This window comes from Oncorhynchus gorbuscha, linkage group LG17, assembly GCF_021184085.1.
Source record: "Oncorhynchus gorbuscha isolate QuinsamMale2020 ecotype Even-year linkage group LG17, OgorEven_v1.0, whole genome shotgun sequence".
Taxonomy (NCBI): Eukaryota; Metazoa; Chordata; class Actinopteri; order Salmoniformes; family Salmonidae; genus Oncorhynchus; species Oncorhynchus gorbuscha.
Window position 1 is genome coordinate 26209571 of NC_060189.1, and position 24998 is coordinate 26234568.

Sequence of the window (24998 nt, forward strand, 5' to 3'; positions counted from 1 at the left end):
AAGTCATACTTATGTTTAAAACCACGCCTATTTAAAAAAAAGGTATTCTTAAAATCTGTTTTAAAACTTAACCTTATTTTAAGACCAAAAAGCAAATGTTGCTTTCATGAAATGTTACTATATATTTAGCCATTTTGACTGTGGTAACTAGTGACAACCCTTCACCTCTGAAATGTTGCTATGAAAATAAAGGCTAACTAGATATAATACACAGATTGTATTCATGAATCGAATTGTACACTAAGACGTTTATATTCTTGTTTATAGCTATCACAAAACTCTAGCTAGCCAGTTAGGCAATTTGGCAAGTGTCAACAATAACAAACGAATACTGAGAGTTGATTGGCTGTTTCGTCCTGAACCCAGCAGGGTCGAAGGTAAGATCACATTCTTTGGTCAGAGTATGACGTTTAGTAGGACAATTAAACATGGAGTCCATCTTTCATGAGAAAGTAAGCTTGTCTGTTTTCTTTCGATTATTAAGTTCACCGTATGTGCATTCCGACCGTTTTAAAAATAACAACGTTTGTTATCTAGCTAAATTGCACCAATTTACAGCTGAAGTAAATCGAGGGGTTTGCCTTCTTTCTAGCCAGCTTGTTAAATTATAGTTAGCTAACGTTAGTTAGTTGAATTATCTTTTTGTCCCAGTTTCCAACTTGTCTCAACTTTTACTAGAGCTGACTAGGGAACGTGATAACGTTAAACGTAAATTAGCGAATTACAAAATGCGCCCTCGATGCTTTGAAATGCTATAAATGTGTGAATAAGCTAGCTAGCTACATGGCCTATTTATAGCTAGCTATAGTTAGCTATAGTTTGCGTTTTACTGGCGTCATTTCTGTAAATTAGCTGGCTAGTTAACGTTAGTTAATAAACTAGGTTACATATCTAGCTTCAGTAGCTGCTGTTGACACATTTTATAGCAGTCTGTGGTACAATTGTTATTTATGTATTCATTCTCATTTACAGCAAGAGGGCTCCCTGTGTGCTCAGCATTGCCTTAACAACCTTCTGCAAGGCGAGTATTTCACCCCCGTGGACCTGTCGTCCATCGCCCATCAACTGGATGAAGAGGAAAGGATGAGGATGGCGGAGGGTGGTATGGGTAGTGAGGAGTACAGAACCTTTTTACAGGTATGGGAGTGGTCTGGGCCCTGGGGTTTATGATAAATACAGTAGTTGTTTATTCGTAGATTTTAGAATGTTCATGCTCTGTATTTGTGTGTATTTGCAGCAGCCATCTGGTAACATGGATGACAGTGGTTTCTTTTCTATACAAGTGAGTAGCAAAGCGAACAATCATGTAGTATAAGATGAAATAATGTATTCAGATCCTCATGATTACACTGTGTATGTGTATACACACACAATACCAGGCAAAAGTCTGGACACACCTACTCATTCCAGGGTTTTAGTTTATTTTTTATATTTTCCATTGTAGAATAATAGTGAAGACATCAAAACTATGAAATAACACACATGGAATTATGTAGTAACCAAAAAAGTGTTAAACAAATCCAAATATATTTGTGATTCTTCAAAGTAGCTACCCTTTGCCTTGATGACAGCTTTGCACACTCTTGGCATTTTCTCAACCAGCTTCATGAGGTAGTCACCTGGAATGCATTTCAATTAACAGGTGTGCCTTGTTAATTTGTGGAATCTCTTTCCTTCTTAATATGTTTGAGCCAATCACTTGTGTTGTGACAAGGTAGGGGTGGTATACAGAATATATCCCTATTTCGTTTTAAAAAAACAAGTCCATATTATAGCATGAAAAGCTCAAATAAGCAAAGAGAAACGACAGTCCATCATTACTTCAAGAAACGAAGGTCAGTCAATCTGGAACATTTCAAGAAATGTCAAAGTTTCTTCAAGTGCACTCTTAAAAACAATCAAGCGCTATGATGAAACTGGCTCTCATGCAGACCGCCACAGGAAAGGAAGACCCAGAGTTACCTCTGCTGCAGAGGATAAGTTCATTAGTTACCAGCCTCAGAAATTGCAGCCCTTATAAATGCTTCAGAGTTCAAGTAACAGACACATCAACACTAACTGTTCAGAGGAGACTGCGTGAATCAGGCCTTCGTGGTCGAATTGCTGCAAAGAAACCACCACTAAAGATTACCAATAAGAAGATACTTTTTTTGGGCCAAGAAACACAAGCAATGGACATTAGACTGGTGGAAATCTGTCCTTTGGTCTGATGTGATATTTTTGGTTCCAACCGCCGTGTCTTTGTGAGACGCAGAGTAGGTGAACGGATTATCTCCACGTGTGGTTCCCACCATGAAGCATGGAGATGGTGTGGGGGTGCTTTGCTGTGACACTCTCAATGATTTATTTAGAATTCAAGACGCACTTAACCAGCGTGGCTACCACAGTATTCTGCAGCAATACGCCATCCCATCTGGTTTGGGCTTAGTGGGACTGTCATTTGTTTTTCAACAGGACAATCACCCAAAAGACACCTCTAGGTTGTGTAAGGGCTATTTGACCAAGAAGAAGAGTGGAGTGCTGCATCAGATGACCTGGCCTCCACAATCACTCAACCCAGTTGAGATGAGTTAGACTGCAGATTGAAGGAAAAGCAGCCAACAAGTGCTCAGCATATGTAGGAACTGCTTCAAGACTGTTGGAAAAGCATTCCAGGTGAAGCTGGTTGAGAGAATGCCAAGAGTGTGCAAAGCTGTCAAGGTAAAGGGTGGCTACTTTGAAGAATCGAAAATAAATGTTATATTAACACTTTTAAGCTTACTATATGATTCCATGTGTTATTTCATAGTTGTTTAAACTAATCTACAATATAAAATAATACAAAATAAAGAAAAAACCTTGAATGGGTAGGTGTCTAAACCTTTGACTGGTACTATATATACACACACACACACACACACACACACACACACACACACACACACACACACACACACACACACACACACACACACACACACACACACACACACACACACACACACACACACACACACACACACACACACACACACACACACACACAGTGGGGCAAAAAAGTATTTAGTCAGCCACCAATTGTGCAAGTTCTCCCACTTAAAAATATGAGGCCTGTAATTTTCATCATAGGTACACTTCAACTATGACAGACACAATTAGAGAGAAAAATCCAGAAAATCACATTGTAGGATTTTTAATGAATTTATTTGCAAATTATGGTAGAAAATAAGTATTTGGTCAATAACAAAAGTTTATCTCAATACTTTGTTATATACCCTTTGTTGGCAATGACAGAGGTGAAGACTTACAGAAAATGTTTGACAAGGTTTTCACACACTGTTGCTGGTATTTTGGCCCATTCCTCCATGCAGATCTCCTCAGGAGCAGTGATGTTTTGGGGCTGTTGCTGGGAAACACAGACTTTCAACTCCCTCCAAAGATTTTCTATGGGGTTGAGATTTAGAGACTGGCTAGGCCACTCCAGGACCTTGAAAGGCTTCTTACGAAGTCACTCCTTTGTTGCCCGGGCAGTGTGTTTGGGATCATTGTCATGCTGAAAGACCCAGCCACGTTTCATCTTCAATGCCCTTGCTGATGGAAGGAGGTTTTCACTCAAAATCTCACGATACATGGCCCCATTCATTCTTTCCTTTACACGGATCAGTCGTCCTGGTCCCTTTGCAGAAAAACAGCCCCAAAGCATGATGTTTCCACCCCCATGCTTCACAGTAGGTATGGTGTTCTCAGCATTCTTTGTCCTCCAAACACGACGAGTTGAGTTTTTACCAAAAAGTTATATTTTGGTTTCATCTGACCATATGACATTCTCCCAATCTTATTCTGGATCATCCAAATGTTCTCTAGCAAACTTCAGACGGGCCTGGACATGTACTGGCTTAAGCAGGGGGACACGTCTGCAACTGCAGGATTTGAGTCCGTGGCGGCATAGTGTGTTACTGTTGGTAGACTTTGTTACTTTGGTCCCAGCTCTCTGCAGGTCATTCACTAGGTCCCCCCGTGTGGTTCTGGGATTTTTGCTCACTGTTCTTGTGATCATTTTGACCCCACGGGGTGAGATCTTTCATGGAGCCCCAGATCGAGGGAGATTATCAGTGGATCAGTATGTCTTCCATTTCCTAATCATTGCTCCCACATTTGATTTCTTCAAACCAAGCTGATGACCTATTGCAGATTCAGTCTTCCCAGCCTGGTGCAGGTCTACAATTTTGTTTCTGGTGTCCTTTGACAGCTCTTTGGTCTTGGCCATAGTGGAGTTTGGAGGGTGACTGTTTGAGGTTGTGGACAGGTGTCTTTTATACTGATAACAAGTTCAAACAGGTGCCATTCATACAGGTAACGAGTGGAGGACAGAGGAGCCTCTTAAGGAAGAAGTTACAGATCTGTGAGAGCCAGAAATCTTGCTTGTTTGTCGGTGACCAAATACTTATTTTCCACCATAATTTGTAAATAAATTAATTAAAATTCAAACAATGTGATTTTCAGGATTTTTTTTTCTCATTTTGTCAGTCATAGTTGAAGTATACCTATGAGGAAAATTACAGGCCTTTCTCATATTTTAAGTGGGAGAACTTGCACAATTGTCGTCTGAGGGGGATAAGGTGTTGTCATGCCTTCACGGCTGTCTTGGTGTTTTTGGACCATGATAGTTCGTTGGTGATGTGGACATCAAGGAACTTGAAATTCTTGACCCGCTCCACTACAGCCCGTCGATGTGACTGGGTGCGTGTTCGGTCCTCCTTTTCCTGTAATCAACAATCAGCTCCTTTGTCTTGCCCACGTTGAGGGAGAGGTTGTTGACCTGGTACCAAACTGCCAGGTCTCTGTGATCTCCTCCCAATGAACACTGTGGGGGGGGTGTCATAGTAATTGGGATAGTGAGGGATGAAAAATATATATATATTTGAACTGTTACAAAATAAATAGATTACAATATGTCAAGATTACCTCTTGATGACACTGACAACTTTATTATGTGGTCTCACCATCAGGTTATCAGCAATGCATTATCAGTGTGGGGTTTGGAGCTGATCCTCTTCAACAGCCGAGAATACCAAAGCCTTATGATAAACCCAATGTAAGAACCCTGTGGATGTGATACAAATCATAAACTTTGTATGAAGTTATTTGTTTTCTATCTTGAAATTTCACTTTTCACACATTTTTCATATGGTCTATCAAATTTGAAATAATGTTATTTTCTGTTTCAGAAATGAAAAGGCATTCATATGCAACTACAAGGAGCACTGGTTTACAATACGAAAACTTGGGCAACAGGTATAAGTTGCGATTTTTACTATGTATAATTGATTTCCCTTCAGACATTTTGGGCCGGTTGATATAGCCAGCTGATTTAACCCTATTTGTCATTGCAGTGGTTTAATTTGAATTCATTGTTGACTGGACCAGAGCTGATATCAGACACATACCTAGCCCTCTTCCTTGCACAGTTACAACAAGAAGGTAAAACAACCTGATATGTTCATATTTTTTTGTGTTTACATTTTTGTGCTCTTGATTTATCAAAGTTAGCTAGTTGGTCAAAGGCCTGTCTTCTTGCAGGGTATTCCATATTTGTGATCCGAGGAAATCTCCCGGAGTGTGATGCAGAGCAGATTCTGGGGATCATGAAGGTGCAGCAGCAACAGAGACCCAAGCTGATTGGAGAGGACGAGGCTCAGTCGAGTAGTGGCATGGGGTAAGCGGAAGAGGCCTCCGGAGTGACAGTAGTTTTCGCCAAACCACAAATTACCACCATTCCCTCATACTGTCAGATTCAGACTCTAGAGTCATTAGTTGGTAAGGGGAGAGAATGAACCCCTTTGAGACACTGACAATGCTTTTCACCCTGAGCAGCAGATCATCAGGGCAGGGTAGTGTGCTGGAGGCAGGCCCTGGTGTGGTAGAGGGGGTGGTGGATGAGGATGAGGAGGAGCTGAGGAAGGCCCTGGCCCTGAGTAGACAGGGAATGGAGGTGGAGGATGAAGAGGCTGATCTTCGCAGGGCCATACAGCTCAGCATGCAGGGTAAGGCTTTATTGGGTAAGCAACCGTAAATAAAATCACATGCACACAACTGCTTTGATACATATCCTGGTTTAGACCTGTATATATAAACAGACCGCTAACAAAATCATTATGCAATTTGAACAATGTATGGCAATATGATAAAAGTATCCCCAAACTAACACTAAAATTAGTAATTTGTCTATGCGTCTGCCTAGGGGCAGTAGTGAGCAATACGTCAATGCCAAAAGGGGGACTTGTTGCTAAAACGACATCGTCCGGCCAGGCACCAGGGAGTACTACAGGAGGAGCACCTCTGAGTGAGAAACTCTCAGCTGAGGAACTGCGACGGAGGAGACAAGCCTACTTTGACAGGTAAGTGCTACACCATCTGGAATATTTATTATTCTGTGTGTCTGTGTCTGTGTCTGTGTCTGTGTGTGTGTCTGTGTGTGTGTGTGTGTGTGTGTGTGTGTGTGTGTGTGTGTGTGTGTGTGTGTGTGTGTGTGTGTGTGTGTGTGTGTGTGTGTGTGTGTGTGTGTGTGTGTGTGTGTGGTTACAAAAAAATAACCAGACTAGACAACGCTAACCTGTAGATCCACTGTTTACCATACAGACAGTCCCAACAGCTGGCTCAGCCCACTTCACCTCAACAACCAACAGAAAGCACAGGTAAGGGGGAAATTAGCTCATACAGTAATACTTGCATTGCTGAATAATAATAATAATCGGTTGAGACTTAAACTCCGAGCATCCTCCCTTCCCTCACATTTTCCAGGACCCGGGAAGAGTGGCACAGAGGAAGATGCACAAACCAAACGCAGCCAGTGAGGTGGAGGGTGCTCCAGCAAAAGCCTACGTTGACTACTACCTGCCTCGACTGGTACCTCCTTCATGGGGCAGCCTCACCCCCTCCTCTAACCCTTCCCATAAGCGAACGTATAGCCGGCCAGAAGGCTGGCACACCTCCCTTGGCTAGTTCGCTGACAGGTTGTAGAGAAGAGAATAACAACAGAGAATAAAGAAAAGGTGCTAGTCTACTCTAACAGACTTGAACCTGAGGCTGGGAAGAGCGACGATAAAGAATTAAAATGCAGTTATTCCAAGTCTGTGATGGCTTTTCTACCACAGCGCCTTGTATTTCTAATTTGTGGTTTGATTTTTTATTCCTACGCTTGTTGCTTTCCGCTGGGAGGGGTCTTAATGGAGCCTACCGTGCCGAGGTGTGTTTGGTGGGTGGATGGGCAAAATGGTGAGGTGTGTTACGAGAGAGGAAACCAATAATTACCTAGGACAATCCTCTAGCCTTCAGTATGGGAGTGCTACATGGGACCACTAGTTCAATAGAGGTAGAGGTTTGGTAGAGACCATGATAGTCTCTTGCCTTCTTTCACTTGGGTCTTGTAAGTGGTCACCCCCCCCCCCCCGCCAAATCATAAAATAATAGATTTATATCCAGTAGTGAGGTGAATTCATTTTTAGCTGTATTACTGCATCTTCTAAAGAAACATATATAAGCAGCATTTGAAAGGGCTGATCCGACTTGCCCTAGCTAGTTAATTAACCACCACCCTGGTTTAAACTCCTTAGTCATATGTTTTTGTAATTGTTATTTTGTCTTTTGAAGTAGTATAGACAAACGCTATTTTAATACAGTGGTAACATGATCAATGCTGTTTACAATTATTGTATTTACGTGGAATTTTCCGGTTTGGATACGCTAATCCAAAGCATGTATTAGACGTCCCATGTAGAGTTTGAGCTGTGCTCAGTTGACTTCTCTGGAAATTCCATGATTTCATTCCCTTTTTCTTTAAATTGTTCTTGTTTTATTTGAGAGCAAAGTTTGAACTAGAGTTGCGCTGCCACAATGCTTTTAGTTTTTTTTTAATGATTGCATCAATTTCACTTCTTGATATTCTTCAATAGGCACTAAACAATCATATGTTTGTTATACTCCACATCACCATTTTATTACATCACTCTCTTTCATTTGCTGTATCTAAAAAATTTCTTTCCAGGAATAAAATATTTGCTCCTACTGAAATCTTCTGGAATCTTGCATCATTGATCTATGGCTGAATTGTTGAATTACATCCTTGTCCTAATTTAAGTTGAATCATTTCCACCTTTCAAAGTGGGTACATCAATTGTCAGTACCAAATTTGCTTTCATTTGGAAAGAAACTAAAATAAGACTACCAGTTTGAGTAAACCTAACCCATGGTTAATAGATAACCCTGATGGCACACTTGCACTTTGTCTCCCCAAATAGTAGATGGAGGGTTTTGACAAACTACCTTTCTGATACCCAGGCTGAAAGGTAGGTCTGTTTTTGAGATGTATGCAACTATTTGTAAGAATATATGTATATACAGTGTTGCTTTTATTGTTGATGTGATAATCTTATTTGCGAGTTGTGATGCTGAAGCCCCCTAAATTGCTGACAAAGTTAGCTGACATTCGTTCTGAAATGACTAAATATACGTTTTTCCATTCTGTCTTAGGTGTCATTTTTATTTGAGCTCTGATGCAATGCATTGATAAGTCATTGATCACCAAACAAATATCTTGCCATTTGTCTAGAAGACATTACATACTGTGAAGTCCAAATGTATTTGAACAGTGACACATTTTGTTGTTTTGGCTCTGTACTCCAGCACTTTCGATTTGAAATAAATAATAATGTGAGGTTAAACTGCAGACTGTCAGCTTTAATTTCAGGGTATTTGTCTGTATTGGATGGGCAGCACTTTTTTTTTTTTTTTTTTTCTACATAGTCCCCTCCACCCCATTTTAGGGAACAAAAAGTGTTTGCACAAGTTCACTTATGTTTAAAAGTAGTCAAAAGTTAAGTATTTGGTCCCATATCCCTAGCACGCAATGAATACATCAAGATTGTGACTCTACAAACTTATTGGCTGCATTTGCATTTTGTTTTAGTCATGTTTCAGATTATTTTGTGCTCAATGGAAATGAATGGCAAATAATGTATTGTGTCATTTTGTAGTCTATTTTATTGTAAATAAGAATAGAATATGTTTCTGAACACCTAATTGTGAATAATGATGGATGAGAAAGTTAGGCACAAAGATCATACACCCAAGTCATGCTATCCTCTAACCATTATCAATAATGGGATGTTAGAATTTTGGGGGTGGGTTATGAAAATAATGCTTCTGTCACTCAATGTTATTCATTCATGATTATCTGTAATCAAGGTAGCGTCCACATTAAAGTACAAGTGTTTATAAACATATATTATGAAAGTGACTCAAATGACACAATACATTAAGGGAGAGTGGGGTAAGCTGAGACACCCTTGTTTCTAAGAAATTGTGGAATCTGGAAGAAAGCAAGTTAGGTAAAAAAAAGTTAGGTTATTCAAATACATTTCATGGTGCTGGTATCTAAATCAAATGAGATCATTATAAGATTGTTCTATACGTCAGTTGGGGTTTCTATAAGGTTCAATATGAGGTCCTAAACCTAAGATGAAAGTGCATCCTTCAAGCTGTGTGGGCTAATATAGTCAAAATGTTTGCATTGGGGTAAGTTGAGCCAAGGGCTATGTGGTAAGTTGAAGTGATTTCTTCCCAGGCCTAATGCAAGGCATTATCACTGGGATACAACAGGGCCTGGTCTATATTAAAAGTGTTTAAAAAGTACAAAGTATTTGTTTTAAGCCTGTGTTAAAAGATGCTTAAATGATTAAAAGACACAAAGTGATTCTGATTGTGTTGAATTGTGTTTGGGAAATAAAGATAGACATGGTTTTAAAAAGGTAGTGGTAATATTTAGTTCAGTACGGAAATGTGTAGGTGGCTGAATTTACCATACCCGGGGTAAATTGTGCCAAGAGACCACTTTTTTGGGACAAGCTATGTTTTCAAAATGAATGTTTACATGAATTCTGATTATTTCAAGGGATACACAACATCCTGAAATATATGTAGATATTTGTTATGAAGAATACTATATTTACCTTGATGCAACCGTAAGGCTCTCCAGAGGGTAGTGAGGTCTGCACAACGCATCACCGGGGGCAAACTACCTGCCCTCCAGGACACCTACACCACCCGATGTTACAGGAAGGCCATAAAGATCATCAAGGACATCAACCACCCGAACCACTGCCTGTTCACCCCGCTATCATCCAGAAGGTGAGGTCAGTACAGGTGCATCAAAGCTGGGACCGAGAGACTGAAAAACATCTTATATCTCAAGGCCATCAGACTGTTAAACAGCCACCACTAACATTGAGTGGCCGCTGCCAACACACTGTCATTGACACTGACCAACTCCAGCCACTTTAATAATGGGAATTGATGGGAAATGATGTAAATATATCACTAGCCACTTTAAACAATGCTACCTTATATAATGTTACTTACCCTACATTATTCATCTCATATGCATATGTATATACTGTACTCTACATCATCGACTGCATCCTTATGTAATACATGTATCACTAGCCACTTTAACTATGCCACTTTGTTTACTTTGTCTACATACTCATCTCATATGTATATACTGTACTCGATACCATCTACTGTATGCTGCTCTGTACCATCACTCATTCATATATCCTTATGTACATATTCCTTATCCCCTTACACTGTGTATAAGACAGTAGTTTTGGAATTGTTAGTTAGATTACTTGTTGGTTATCACTGCATTGTCGGAACTAGAAGCACAAGCATTTCGCTACACTCGCATTAACATCTGCTAACCATGTGTATGTGACAAATACATTTGATTTGATTTGATTTTAAACTGTGGTACAGAACCTGTGCGATACCTTGAATGCCAAACATTTGGTCTAATGTCAAAATCCTGTGGGAGGGGTACGATGTTGGATGTAACAGTCTCTGTTTCTGCTCATGAGAATAGTCTGTAATCACATCACTGTTTGATTTGATTTGATTTTGATTTGTGATGTTGAATGTAAATAATGGTTCAGGTTACCCCACTCACCCCTATTTACCATTCATTTCTATTGAGCACAAACTAATCTGAAACACAACCAAAACAAACTGCAAATGCATCCAACAAGTATGTAGAGTCACAATCTTGATGTAGTCATTGCGTACTAGGAATATGAGACCGAATTCTAAACTTTTTACTACTTTAATGCACAAATAAGTGAATTTGTTCAAATATGTTTTGTTCCCTAAAATGGGGTGACTATGTACAAAAGTGCTGTAGTTTCTAAATGGTTCATTCATATAACATAAACTTCAATGTGCTGGAGTACAGAGCAAAACCAAAAACATTTCACTGTCAAAATGATTTTGGACCTCACTATAAATACTATTGCAGATTGTGATCACATAACTCATCAAAGAAACATGATGATGAAGGTGGGACTCCTTTTCCTCCTGGCCCATGGCTGGTCCCTCATCCCCGTCTACCAAACTCAAGAGCAGAGCCCCAACATCACAGACCTGACCTTCAAGAACATGGACTTTGCCATGGCTCTCTACAGGAAGATTGCTGGTTACCATGATCATAACATATTTTTCTCACCACTGAGCGTATCCACATCTTTTGCCACCCTCTCCATGGCAGCACAGGGTCCCACACGAGACCAGATACTGAAGGGGCTCAACCTAGCCCACCTAGATCGGGACAAGCAACCAGACATCATTCCAGAACTCTTCCAACAACTCCAAGGGAACATCACACAAGATGAATCATTGAAACTGGACCAGAGCACCACCTTCTTTGTTTGCCTAAAGTTTGAGGTAGAGAGTGACTACAGTGACCAGATCAAGAAATTCTTCAACGCTGATATCAACAGTGTGGACTTTGCAAATACAAAAGCTAGCGTTGCCATGATCAATGACTACATAATGAGAAAGACCGATAACAGAGTCAAGGAGATGGTGTCTAATTTGGATCCACTTACCCAACTTATGCTCATCAACACCATTTTCTTTCGTGGGTGAGCATGCATTCTCTGATTTTAGCAGTTCCACTGTAGCACTTAAAAAACGTTACATTTGACTTGTTTACTTTTAGTTTTCACTTGTGTCCACCATAATTGCATCCCATCAGTATATCTTATTTCAAGATGTTGTGTTTTACATTTCACTTTCAAAGTTTAATTGTATTGCCTAAAATGCAACAATAACACTTCCGACTGGGAAAAAACTGGTTGAGTCAACGTTGTTTCCATGTCATTTCAACAACAAACAAAAATGCAATATGACGACATTGAATCAATGTGGAAAACTGATTGGATTTACAAAAAGGCCCTTTTTTAACTAATCTATTGGCATTGTGACATGTTTTTGTTGATTTCACGTTAAATTCACATTAGTTGACACCTCAACCAAATGTAAATCAAAAATAGACATTGAATTGACATCTATGCCCAGTGGGTTTTGCTTTCCAATAAATATACTTTGTCATATTTGGAATTTAGGTGAATGGAAGATGCCCTTCAATCCCAATCACACAGAAATTCAACGCTTCTATATTGACAACTACAATATTGCCCAAGTGCCTATGATGTTAAGAATGGAGGATAAGTTCTACACAATGGACGACATTCCCCTGAAAGCCAAGGTGCTGAAGCTGCCGTACCGAGATGGTGTTTCAATGCTTATCCTGCTACCCAACAAAGGCCTGGATTACACCACAATAGATGATGAGATCACAGCTGAGAGATTCCTCAACTGGATTAAAAATCTGAAAGAAAGGTAAATAGAAAGCGTCAAGTGTATTTTCTGGTGAAACATTACAAAATTCCATAGGTTTTCTAAGTGTTTCATATTGGATACGTTCTCCTATGTATGAAAGTTCCTTGTTTTTTAAAGGAAACTAGAAGTTCAACTGCCCAAGTTCAAGATGCAGCAATCATACGCCATGCACAAAATCCTACCAGATTTGGGTATATCCTTGGTATCTTCCATGACACCGCTAACCTCACTACATTGAGCAAAGACCTAGGCCTGAAGGTGTCAGAGGTCAGTTCTTGGATTAACAGGCCAAACTTGCCTTCACCAATTGAGAAATGTGCAACTTTATTACTCACTGTGGATGAATAACAAATAACATATTGTTGCAATGATAATGTGGTTCCAGGTGTTGCACAAGGCAGTGATCGAGGTGGATGAGAGAGGCACCACTGCAGCCGCTGCCACAGAAAGCGGCATTATTGGATACGCCTTACCCTCTTCCTTCATCGTAAACCGACCCTTCTTCTTTTTTATCTACCATGAGGCCACTAACAGCTTGTTGTTCATGGGCCGAGTGACTGACCCCACCAAAAATGGAGTCTAATGAGCACAGTGCATTTGGTGCCCGGAGAGGTGTTGTACATGTAATATGTTTCATTTGTATGTATTAAAGGTGAACAGATATTCATTCAACTGGTTTGGTGATCTTCCTAGATTCCAATAACACAGGATGAGATGTTACTATCCTTTGTGCAAGCACTTCCAAGAGTTAATGAACAGTGAGCGTGGTGAAATTTGGGGAGCGCATCGTCAGTAGTGTACCTTTGGTTCCTAGGGTGTTTCGGCCTTTCACACTATACACCCTCCTCAAAGGCGGCCAGCGACAGGGTGATCAATCCTACGCTTGCGTCCCATTCCCAATTAGTCATAGGAGTTGCCTTGTTGTTGATAGTATAATATCTAATATAGACTAACAATAACATGAACATTTCAATCCTGAATCCATGAATCACATATTGTCCTAGAAATTAAGCAAATCTGACCAACATTCCATAACTCAGACTCACATTCCATCAAGAACCTCTGCTCAAGCTGAGTGGTTACCAATGACTGTATACGACCCTGGTGGTTACTAACAATGTTTTTCAAACCACGTGATCACAATGTGGGGTGGCAGGAAACTTATTACAGACTACCTGGCTGGCTGTACTGTTGGGCCTTGCAGTCGGTGGAGGAAATCAAGCTGGACAGAGTAGTTATTTGCTCTGACTCATGCAGTTATGATGAGTCTGCAGTCCTTTAGCTCTTGTAGCAGACAAAACCTGCTGTATGAGTTACTACAAACCCATGGCTGGGTGAGACAGATGGGTATAAAGATGAGGATTAGTTGGGTCCCAGCCCATGTGGGGGTGGAGGGGAACGAGGCAGGTGATGTTCTGGCTAAACAGGCCCTTAGCAGTGAGGAGGTGGACGTTGAAGTTTCAATGAGGCAAACGGCCTGATATGGACGGTGGTGGTGCAGAGATGGCAGGAGCAGTGGGATAGAGACATTAAGGGCATGCATCTCTTCCCTGCCTGGTCTCATAAACTAGACGTAACATAGTAAAATGTAAATCCGAGACACACAAATTAGTATGAAATGTTACATTTGGAATGGGTACATAAGACAGAAGGTCACCTAAGGTGAACGTCTAGCAACCCAAAGGTTGTGTGTTCAAATCTAAACACAGACAACTTTAGCAATTTAGCTAATTTGCAACTCTGCAACTACTTACTACTTGTTAGCTAACACTTCCCTTAACGCTAACCTTAAAACCCTTTAACCTAACTCCTAATCTTAACCCTTAACCACAGCTAACATCAACCACCAAGCTAACGTTAGCGTTAGCCATAAGCTAACGTTAGCAACAACAAATTGGAATTTGTACCATATCATATGTTTTGCAAATGTGTAACATATTGTACCAACTGCAATTTGTAACGTATCATACGAATTGTAATTCGTACAATATCATACAAAATGGATGATGGACATCCACAAACTAATACATACCATACGAAACGTAACATATCATACTGATTGGAGTGTCCCGGATTCATGTTTACTATGTTATGTCTACCCCTGAGTCCAGGTTGCTTCTCCAAATACAGAGAAAAGTCTGGGATGGGAGGAAGACAGCACAAGACAGAAGAGAGGAGGACACCTTTACTAGACTTAGGGTGGGACACAGATGGCTGAAAAAGTAATTACATCTCAATCAATCAATCAAATGTATTTATAAAACCCTTTTTACATAAGCAGATGTCACAAAGTGCTTATACAGAAACCCAGCCTAAAACCCCAAACAGCAAGAAATGCCGATATAGAAGCACGGTGGCTAGGAATAACTCCCTAGAAAAGGCAGGAACCAACGAAGAAACCTAGAGAGGAACCATACTCTGAGGGGTGGCCAGTTCTCTCTGGCTGTGCTGGGTGGAGATTAGAAGAGTGTATGTCCATTAAGGCCAGATCGTTCTTCAAGATGTTCAAACGTTCACAGACGACCAGCAGGGTCAAATAATAATCACAGTGGTTGTAGAGGGTGCAACAAGTCAGCACCTCAGGAGTAAATGTCAGTTTGTTTTTCATAGCCGAGTGTTCAGAGGTCGAGACAGCAGTTGCGGTAGAGAGAGAGCAGGAGAGGGTTGAAAACATCAGGTCCAGGACAAGATAGCACGTCCAGTAAACAGGACAGGGTTCCATAGCCGCAGGCAGAACAGTTGAAACTGGAGCAGAAGGACGACAAGGTAGCACGTCTGATGAACAGGTCAGTGTTCCATAGCCACAGGCAAAACGGAAAAACTGGAGCAGTAGCACAACCAGGTGGACTGATGACAGGGACATCCGAGAGTCATCAGGCCAGGTAGTCCTGAAGCATGGTACAAGGACTCAGGTCCTCCGGGAGGGGAGAGATGGAGAGAGAGATATGGAATAATTAGAGGGAGCACACTGAAATTCACACAGGACACTAGGTAAGACCGGAGAATTTCACCAGATATAACAGACTGACCCTAACATTCGGCACATAAACTATTGCAGCATAGATACTGTAAGCCGAGACAGGGGGTGGGGGGGAGGGTCGAGGGACACTGTGGCCCTGTCCGACGATAGCCCCGGACAGGGCCAACCAGGCAGGATATAACCCCACCCACTTTGCCAACAGACCACCAACTTACTACCCTGAGACAAGGCTGGGTATAGCCCACAAAAATGGAGCAGCAGCGTGGCCTAGTGGTTAGAGCATTGGACTTGTAACCAAAAGTTCAAATCCCCGAGATGACAAGGTATAAATCTGTCATTCTACTCCTGAACAAGGCAGTTATCCCACTGTTCCTAGTTCATAATTGAAAATAAACATTTGTTCTTAACTGACTTGCCAAGTTAAATAAAGGTAAAATAAATCCAAAATATCTCCTCCACTGCATGAGCCCGAAAGGGGTGCAAAACCACTTCAGTGACTCAACCAAGTTGAGTATAGTGACAAAAGCCTGGCATTATGTGACTCACCCCTCCGTGGGACAGTCCCCCTAATAGGCAGAAAATCCAGTGAAAAGAGGGGAGACAGCAAGGGAGATTTGTTACTCCAGTGCCCTGCCTCCAGCTCTTTGCTTAAAAAGTCTAGGGATAATAAGAAGATCTTGCGAATGTGTAGGTATGTATGGCAGGACCAAATCGGATAGGCTGCTAGGATCTTGACTAGAACCCCAAAATTCGATCATATGACTCCAGTGCTAGCCTCTCCACACTGGCTTCCTGTTAAGGCTAGAGCCAAGGTTTTACTTTTAACCTACAAAGCATTACAGGTTTGCCTATACTAAACGTTGCCAGAGATTTTAACTAACCCGGTATTGGTGATACTATTGTAATTAAACAGGCAGGGAGCAGGTCTCGAACCCTCTACCTTCTAACCCGAAGTCCAGCGCGCTATCAACTGTGCACCAAAAGCGTGCTCGAGCAGCAGAGTCGATATCCGCGCTTATAAAGCCAGAGTCGTTACACTAACTTCATTCTTGCTTCAGCCAAACATGTATCTAAAATATTATCCTACATTCAATTCACATTTACACAAATTTCAAAGTGTTTCCTTTCAAATGGTACCAAGGATATGCATATCCTTGCTTCAGGGCCTGAGCTACAGGCAGTTAGATTTGGTTATGTCATTTAGGTGAAAATTTTAAAAAGGGGGCTAACCCTAAGAAGGTAAAACATCTCCGGTGATGTTTTGCATAGGCAAACCTGTAACTCCCGGTAATGGAGTGTGCTTAATGACTGAAATGTGTAGACACGTTTTGTAACAATCTAGCCTGTTCCAAGTACTGAACTAAGATCAAAATATCTAATTGGAATACACCGCAATTATTTACATTGTACTGTTCATCATTAATGTTGTAATCATCATGTTAACAGTGGAATTGTTCTTATCTATTCATAGGAAAATTAAGTCCAGCAGGGCCGCGACCGGGAGGTCCATGGGGCGACACACATTTGGCCTAGCGTCGTCCGGGTTAGGGAGGGTTCGGTCGATAGGGATATCATCGTCTCATCGCGCACCAGCGACCCCTGTGGCGTGCCGGGTGCAGTGCGCGCTAACCAAGGTTGCCAGGTGCACGGTGTTTCCTCCGACACATTGGTGTGGCTGGCTTCCGGGTTGGATGCGTGCTGTGTGAAGAAGCAGTGCGGCTTGGTTGGGTTGTGTATCGGAGGACGCATGACTTTCAACCTTTGTCTCTCTCGAGTTGTAGCGATGAGACAAGATAGTAGCTACAAACAATTGGATACCACGAAATTGGGGAGAAAAAAGGGGTAAAATTCTAAAAATTACACTTTTTTTATTTTTTTCAAATGCACGGTCTATCTCCTGGCCGAAGTCAGCCAAACGGGGGATCCATGTGAAGGGCAGCTGGAAAGCAGTTGAGCTGGACCCCAGTCTCACCGACTGCCATTCAAGCTCTGGCATTGCCACCTGCTATCAGAGACCATATGGACATTGTTGGGGCCGCCGAGACGGGTAGTGGTAAGACACAGTCTTTCGCCATCCCCATGATCCTGATGTGATGTGATCTTCCTGTCTGGGTTGGTCCCCCCCTATACTCGGCCTTGTCTCAGGATGGTAAGTTGGTGGTTGAAGATATCCCTCTAGTGGTGTGGGGGCTGTGCTTTGGCAAAGTGGGTGGGTTTATATCCTGCATGGTTGGCAGTGTCCGGGGATATCATCGGATGGGGCCACAGTGTCTCCTGACCCCTCCTGTCTCAGCCTCCAGTATTTATGCTGCAGTAGTTTGTGTCGGGGGGCTAGGGTCAGTTTGTTATATCTGGAGTACTTCTCCTGTCCTATTCGGTATCCTGTGTGAATTTAAGTGTGCGTTCTCTAATTCTCTCCTTCTTTCTCTCTCTCTGAGGACCATGCCCCAGGACTACCTGACACGATGACTCCTTGCTGTCCCCAGTCCACCTGGCCGTGCTGCTGCTCTCGTTTCAACTGTTCTGCCTGCAGCTATGGAATCCTGACCTGTTCACCGGACGCACTACCCGTCCCGGACCTGCTGTTTTCAACTCTCCAGAGACAGCAGGAGCGGTAGAGATACTCTTTATGATCAGCTATGAAAAGCCAACTGACATTTACTCCTGAGGTGCTGCCTGGTTCCTCTCTAGGTTTCTTCCTAGGTTTTGGCCTTTCTAGGGAGTTTTTCCTAGCAACCGTGCTGAATAGAAGATTCGATATAGGCCGATAGTTTTTTATATTTTCTGGGTCAAGGTTTGGCTTTTTCAAGAGAGGCTTTATTACTACCACTTTTAGTGAGTTTGGTACACATCCGGTGGATTGAGGGCCATTTATTATGTTCAACATAGGAGGGCTAAGAACAGGAAGCAGCTCTTTCAGTAGTTTAGTTGGAATAGGGTCCAGTATGCAGCTTGAAGGTTTAGAGGCCATGATTATTTTCATCATTGTGTCAAGAGATATAGTACTAAAACACTTGAGTGTCTCCCTTGATCCTAGGTCCTGGCAGAGTTGTGCAGACTCAGGACAACTGAGCTTTGGAGGAATACGCAGATTTAAAGGGGAGTTCGTAATTTGCTTTCTAGTGATCAAGATCTTTTCCTCGAAGTTCATTAATTTATTACTGCTGAAGTGAAAGCCATCCTCTCTTGGAGAATGCTGCTTTTTATTTAGCTTTGCAACAGTATCAAAAATAAATGTAGTATTGTTCTTATCCTCCTCAATTAAGTTGGAAAAATAGGATGATCGAGCAGCAGTGAGGTCTCATCGATAAAGCAAGCTCGGGTGTTTTCTCTATACCAGGGAGCTAGTTTCTTATGACAAAAGTTTTTAGGGGTGCAACTGCATCTGGGGTATTGTGCAAGGTTAAATTGAGTTCTTCAAATGTCCTTGGGTAGGCAGAGGGAGTCTGGAAGGGCATCAAGGAATCTTTGGGTTGTCTGAGAATTTATAGCACGACTTTTGATGCTCCTTGGTTGGGGTCTGAGCAGATTATTTGTTGCGATTGCAAACTTAATAAAATGGTGGTCCAGGATTATGAGGAAAAACATTAAGATCCACAACATTTATTCCATGGGACAAAACTAGGTTCAGAGTATGACACTGAGTCGATGAGGGCTCCGAAATACTTTTGGAGTGGGTCTGTGGACTTTTCCAGGTGAATATTAAAGTCACCAAAAATTAGAATATTATCCGCTATGACTACAAGGTCCGATAGGAATTCAGGGAACTCAGTGAGGAACACTGTATATGGCCCAGGAGGCCTGTAAACAGTAGCTATAAAAAGTGATTGAGTAGGCTGCATAGAATTCATGACTAGAAGCTCAAAGGACGAAAACATAATTTTTTATTTTGTAAATTGAAATTTGCTATCGTAAATGTTAGCAACGTCTCCGCCTTTGCAGGATGCACAGGGGATATGGTCACTAGTGTAACCAGGAGGTGAGGCCTCATTTAACACAGTAAATTCATCAGGCTTAAGCCATGTTCGTCAGGCCAATCACATCAAGATTATGATCAGTGATTAGTTAATTGACTTTAACTGCCTTGGACATGAGGGATCTAACATCTCTTTCAATAATGGCAGGAATGGAGGAGGTCTTCATAGTGATTGCTAAGGCGAACACCGCCATGTTTAGTTTTGCCCAACCTAGGTCGAGGTACAGACATGGTCTCAATGGGATAGCTGAGCTGACTACACTGACTGTGCTAGTGGCAGACTCTACTAAGCTGGCAGGCTGGCTAACAGCCTGCTGCCTGGCCTGCACCCTATTTCATTGTGGAGCTAGAGGAGTTAGAGTCCTGTCTATGTTGGTAGATAAGATGAGAGCACCCCTCCAGCTAGGATGGAGTCTGTCACTCCTCAGCAGGTCAGGCTTGGTCCTGTTTGTGGGTGAGTCCCAGAAAGAGGGCCAATTATCTCCAAATTCTACCTTTTGGGAGGGGCAGAAAACAGTTTTGAACCAGCGATTGAGTTGTGAGACTCTGCTGTAGAGCTCATCACTCCCCCTAACTGGGAGGGGGCCAGAGACAATTACTAGATGCCGACACATCTTTCTAGCTGATTTACACGCTGAAGCTATGTTGCGCTTGGTGACCTCTGACTGTTTCATCCTAACATCGTTGGTGCCGACATGGATAACAATCTCTCTATACTCTCTACACTCGCCAGTTTTAGCCAGCACCATCTTCAGATTAGGCTTAACGTCGGTAGCCCTGCCCCCTGGTAAACAGTATATGATCGCTGGATGATTCGTTTTAAGTCTAATACTGCGGGTAATGGAGTTGCCAATCACTAGGGTTTTCAATTTGTCAGAGCTAATGGTGGGAAGCTTCGGCGTCTCAGACACCATAACGGGAGGAGAAGAGACCATAGAAGGCTCAATGGGGAGAACCAGTTGAACATTTCTGTCGGCTGAATGAATGACACCAGTTGAGCATTCCTACAGCATTTCCCTCCAGAAGCCATGAGAAACTTGTCCGGCTGCAGGGACCGTGCGAGGGGATTTATACTATCGTTACTATCTGTACTTACTGGTGGCACAGACGCTGTTTCATCCTTTCCTACACTGAAATTACCCATGCCTAACGATTGCGTCTGAAGCTGGACTTGCAGCACAGCCATCCTCGCCTTAAGGCGATCGTTCTCCTGTATATTATAAATAAAGCGACTGCAATTAGAAGGCATCATGTTAATGTTACAATTTGCTTCGGCTGTTGGAAGTCCTGACACACCATGTCCAGATAAAACGTCCAGAGTGAAAAAGTTGACTGAAAAAAAGTTGAGTGAGGGAAAAACTAAAAATATAAACAGTAATTAAAAAGTAAAAAAACATAAAGTTGTCAGGTAATAAAGTAAGCTTTGCAACAAGATGCACGTAAACAAGTCTGCAAGTTGTGACCGGAAATGACAAGCAAATTAATAGATTTCATAGGCACCTGTATTTGATCACGATGGTCGATCTAAGCTAGGAGCTGCACAGACTTACTCATCTTTCATAACATAAAACAACATTGTACCATATTTCATATCTGCCTTGACAGGAGCGAGTCAACATAGCCAGGAAGGTAGAGAAGATTGAATTCCACAACAGCAGAGAAGCAGCACAACTCTTGGTTTAAGCAAGCAGCAGAAGCTCTGGAGGTGGACCTGGATGATGTTTTGCTTGGTAAGGCTACATAATTAAATGAGTTATCTAGGAGTGGGAGGTTGCCCCATGAGAAACACAGAAATAAGAGGGCCTTGCATAAATAGATCAGAGTAAACTGACATTTTTTTTGGGGGGGGGGGTGAATTGATGAGGATGACAGGCAGCAGCAAAAGATGGTGACGGTCATGAAGATGCGCCTGAAACACCCGATTTCTCAGCCTGTATTCAAGAATGTGATGAAGACCAGTACCCCACACAGATGGGTCAGCTCTCCCTGCCCAACATGCCCCTACATGCTTAGGAAACAGCCTTGACCAGTGTCTCCAATCAGAAGAAAAGATGGAAACAAAAGAAAAAGCAACAGTGTTAAAAATGATTGTAGTCTCAATTAGAATGTTTGAGATTGAATTTATATAAATGGAAATACAGTGCAATTATTAACATTTTCACAAATGATTTTAGAAGATATCAGTCGTGTTTTTGAATAAATACTTTTTTTTGGACATTCAAGAAAGTCGAGCGGAGTCTACCGCATATGCGTTCACTGTAAATTACAAAACAATGCTAGAAACATTTGTTTGAGAAACTTCTTAATCACAATGTACATTTATTTGGACACTTAACTACCGGTAAACCTGAGATAAGTGGAGGCCTTCATCAAGCACCTCAATGGCAATGTGGGTAGAGAATGTCATAGTGGGCTGTTTTGTATAGGAGGTGTAGGCAGGGCTCCGCTCCCTCTGGAATCGTGTGGTGGGCCAGGCGGTGTCCGTCTCCCCCCTCCACGGAAGCAATGTGGATGCTAACTCCTAAGGCCTCCGACAGAGCCAGAATATCTACGTGATCACACTCCATCGCCATGGTTTCCACTTCCTGGATAAGGCAAGAATGGACATTGTAAGTATATACCCAAGCAGAAACAGAGGCTACCAAAAAAATTGTCATTTCCTTGATTGGTCCCTAAAACACCAATTATTTTCCATTAATTGCACCACCACTAGAGAGCAGCAGAATACTTTCAGAAATTAGTTTTGAGTGGTGAGACTCTTTGACAAGAGGTCTGATTGTCGTTGGAGAAAAGTATCAGCAGCATCTGGCATACTTCCATTGCACATCAATAAAACAGAAGTTAACTGCAATATGGTCTTGAGCACAACCCATACTGACCCGAGTGCAGTAAACCTTGAGACTGGGTGCCTCCACAAAGTGGCTGAAGAAGTCGGCATGGTTTTGCAGGTAGGCTGAGGTGAGCAGCCTGAGGTATTGCACCATACTGTCGGAGGTAGTTTGCTCATTAAAGAGCTGGAGCAACGCGTCACCCTGCTCATCAGCTTCACATTGTTCTAGGACACCTACAAACTAAAATATGAATTGTCCAATAATTAAAACAGGCTTCAATTACATGTCTGACAGTTAAAGAAAATGTGACTAGAAATCTTTATTGTGAAGGTGCATTATTAGATTATTTTTTTAAACGGTAAAGTTAAATGTAAACTTACCATGTCAAGCATGTCTTTGAAAGAGCTCTCATCAAAGCCTGCAGCCAATAATTCTTTGCTACTTTGTTTCACTGTTTCTTTGAATCTGAGATATGGAGAGAAAAGTAATACATTTTCATCCATTATTTTGAAGTGGCCAAGCCACACACAGGTAAAGGATCCAACACATGGAAACATGTATGCATACTAGGAAGGAATTTACCTTTGCAAAGCTCTATCATTTTGTAACAATGATTCCAGGTGTCCAAAGCAGAGGGCTCTGTAAAAGCAATTACCATCGCCCCTGATTTTCCTCATGTACTTATACTGGCTGCAAATCTCCTGCAAAACAAATGAGAGATGTACTTGAATTTGTCAAATTCAACGACACTTTAGGCTAGTTAAACGATCTTACATTACTATGTATTTGAGTAACTAGTTAGACCATTATGCAATTTGTTAACATTACTTTACAGTTTACTTAACAATGTAATTTACACTAAACAAATATATAAACGCAACATGTAAAGTGTTGGTCCCATGTTTCATGAGCTGATATTAAAGACACCCCTCCCCCCCAAAATAAAAACATCATATGCAAAAATAGCTTATTTCTCTCAAATTGAGCACACATTTGTTGACATGCCTGTTTGTGAGCATTTCTCCTTTGCTAAAATAATACAGCCACCTGACAGGTGTGGTATATTAAAAAGCTGATTAAATAGAATGATCATTACACAGGTGCACCTTGTACTGGGGACAAAAGGCCACATTAAAACGTGCAGTTTTGTCACACAACACAATGCCACAGATGTCTCAAGTTTTGAGGGAGCGCGTAATTGGCATGCTGACAGCAGGAATGTCCACATCTGTTGCCAGAGAATGCAGACCATCTGTATGGTGTCGTGTGGGCGAGCAGTTTGCTGATGTCAACGTTGTGAACACAGTGCCCCATGTTGGCGGTGGGGTTATGGTATGAGCAGGCATAAGCTACCGACAACGAACACAATTGCATTATATTGATGGCAATTTGAATGCACAGAGATACCGTTACGAGAGGCCCCTTGTTATGCCATTCATCCATCACCTCATGTTTCAGCATGATAATACACAGCCCCATGTCGAAAGGATCTGTACGCAATTCCTGGAAGCTGAAAATGTCCCAGTTCTTCCATGACCTGCACACTCATCACACGTCACCCAATGAGCACGTTTGGTATGCTCTGGATCGACACGTATGACAGCGTATTATAAGGAAATTGAAATACAACTCAGTAAAATCATTGAAATGGTTGCATGTTGTGTTTTTATATTTTAGTTCAGTACAATTCTATTTGTTTTGAAATATCCAAGGAATATCTTTCCAAAGATGTCAGAGATCCCACAGACATGTAACGTTGAGCTTTGTGTTTAACAGCCTAATTTAGTCCAAACTTGAATTCACATGCTCTTGTGAGCCTTTTTCAATAGCTATATGAATAGGCATTATTACCCGATACTTTGCAGCTTCCACCTCCAGCAGATATGTAGATATTTCTTCTCTACTTGAAACAAACTGTCCTGGTTCCGTCTGTGAAGAACAGTCATTGGCTAAAATAAATCTAATATAAATCGTGTAGTGACAATAGTAAAACATAATACTTTGTTAATTCCTACGTTAAATCATTTTTGTTGTTGCTTAAAGATAACATTACCATACTTGAGGCGTCTCAAAGAATAGTCGAATTATTTTCTTTCCACCTTGATGAGGCTAGGTTAGCATGCTACAAAGATAAACATGGTTAGAGAGCTAGCTAGCTAAGTAGAAACAGATGTAAATGTTTTCAGAATTGTCATCCTGTCTCGCGGGCTAATCGCGTGGTAAGACAGAACACGACAGTTGTACGCAACAAAGAGACAATGGAATGGAAAGTAACATCGAGAGACATTCTAAAATTCTTTCATTTTCGAGCATCATTCTTTTTCGATGAGGTTTAACTGCGATAGGCATCCAAAAATGTTTGCATTACCGCCACCTACTAGCCTGGAGTAAAACTCCCTTGTACTTTGCTTAAACAATAAATAATAAGAATACATTAATATTTGAGCAACATTAACATTAACAACTGGATATTTAGAAGTGCCATAGTTAGTCCATTCAG

General features: G+C 41.6%; 2 protein-coding genes and 1 pseudogene across 5 annotated transcripts; 2 read left to right on the forward strand and 1 right to left on the reverse strand.

Annotated features, from left to right (window-relative positions):
* The first annotated feature begins 267 nt into the window (after positions 1 to 267).
* On the forward strand, positions 268 to 9731 carry atxn3 (ataxin 3). Of its 4 annotated transcripts, none has more exons than XM_046309178.1 (12): positions 268 to 377; positions 973 to 1137; positions 1238 to 1282; positions 4989 to 5074; positions 5208 to 5274; positions 5373 to 5460; positions 5560 to 5695; positions 5854 to 6038; positions 6221 to 6377; positions 6619 to 6674; positions 6781 to 8324; positions 8509 to 9731. In XM_046309178.1, exons 2-11 carry the CDS (start codon positions 1084 to 1086, stop codon positions 6831 to 6833), a joined length of 927 nt encoding a protein of 308 aa, XP_046165134.1. In that variant the 5' UTR covers positions 268 to 377; positions 973 to 1083; the 3' UTR covers positions 6834 to 8324; positions 8509 to 9731. The 4 variants fall into 4 exon arrangements, with proteins under 4 accessions (XP_046165134.1, XP_046165131.1, XP_046165132.1 ...); XM_046309175.1 differs by having other exon boundaries at positions 376 to 452; XM_046309176.1 differs by having other exon boundaries at positions 376 to 452; positions 5854 to 6023.
* Positions 9732 to 10654: 923 nt separating this feature from the next.
* LOC124001984 lies at positions 10655 to 13378 on the forward strand (annotated as a pseudogene).
* An 8389-nt stretch (positions 13379 to 21767) lies between these two features.
* On the reverse strand, positions 21768 to 24846 carry LOC124001924 (ubiquitin thioesterase OTUB2-like). The gene is made up of 6 exons (XM_046309089.1): positions 24552 to 24846; positions 24350 to 24427; positions 23081 to 23199; positions 22879 to 22963; positions 22547 to 22738; positions 21768 to 22252 (listed from the first exon to the last, which is right to left on the reverse strand). The coding sequence occupies exons 1-6, from the start codon at positions 24552 to 24554 to the stop codon at positions 22046 to 22048; spliced, it is 684 nt and encodes a 227-aa protein (XP_046165045.1). The 5' UTR covers positions 24555 to 24846; the 3' UTR covers positions 21768 to 22045.
* Positions 24847 to 24998: the final 152 nt, after the last annotated feature.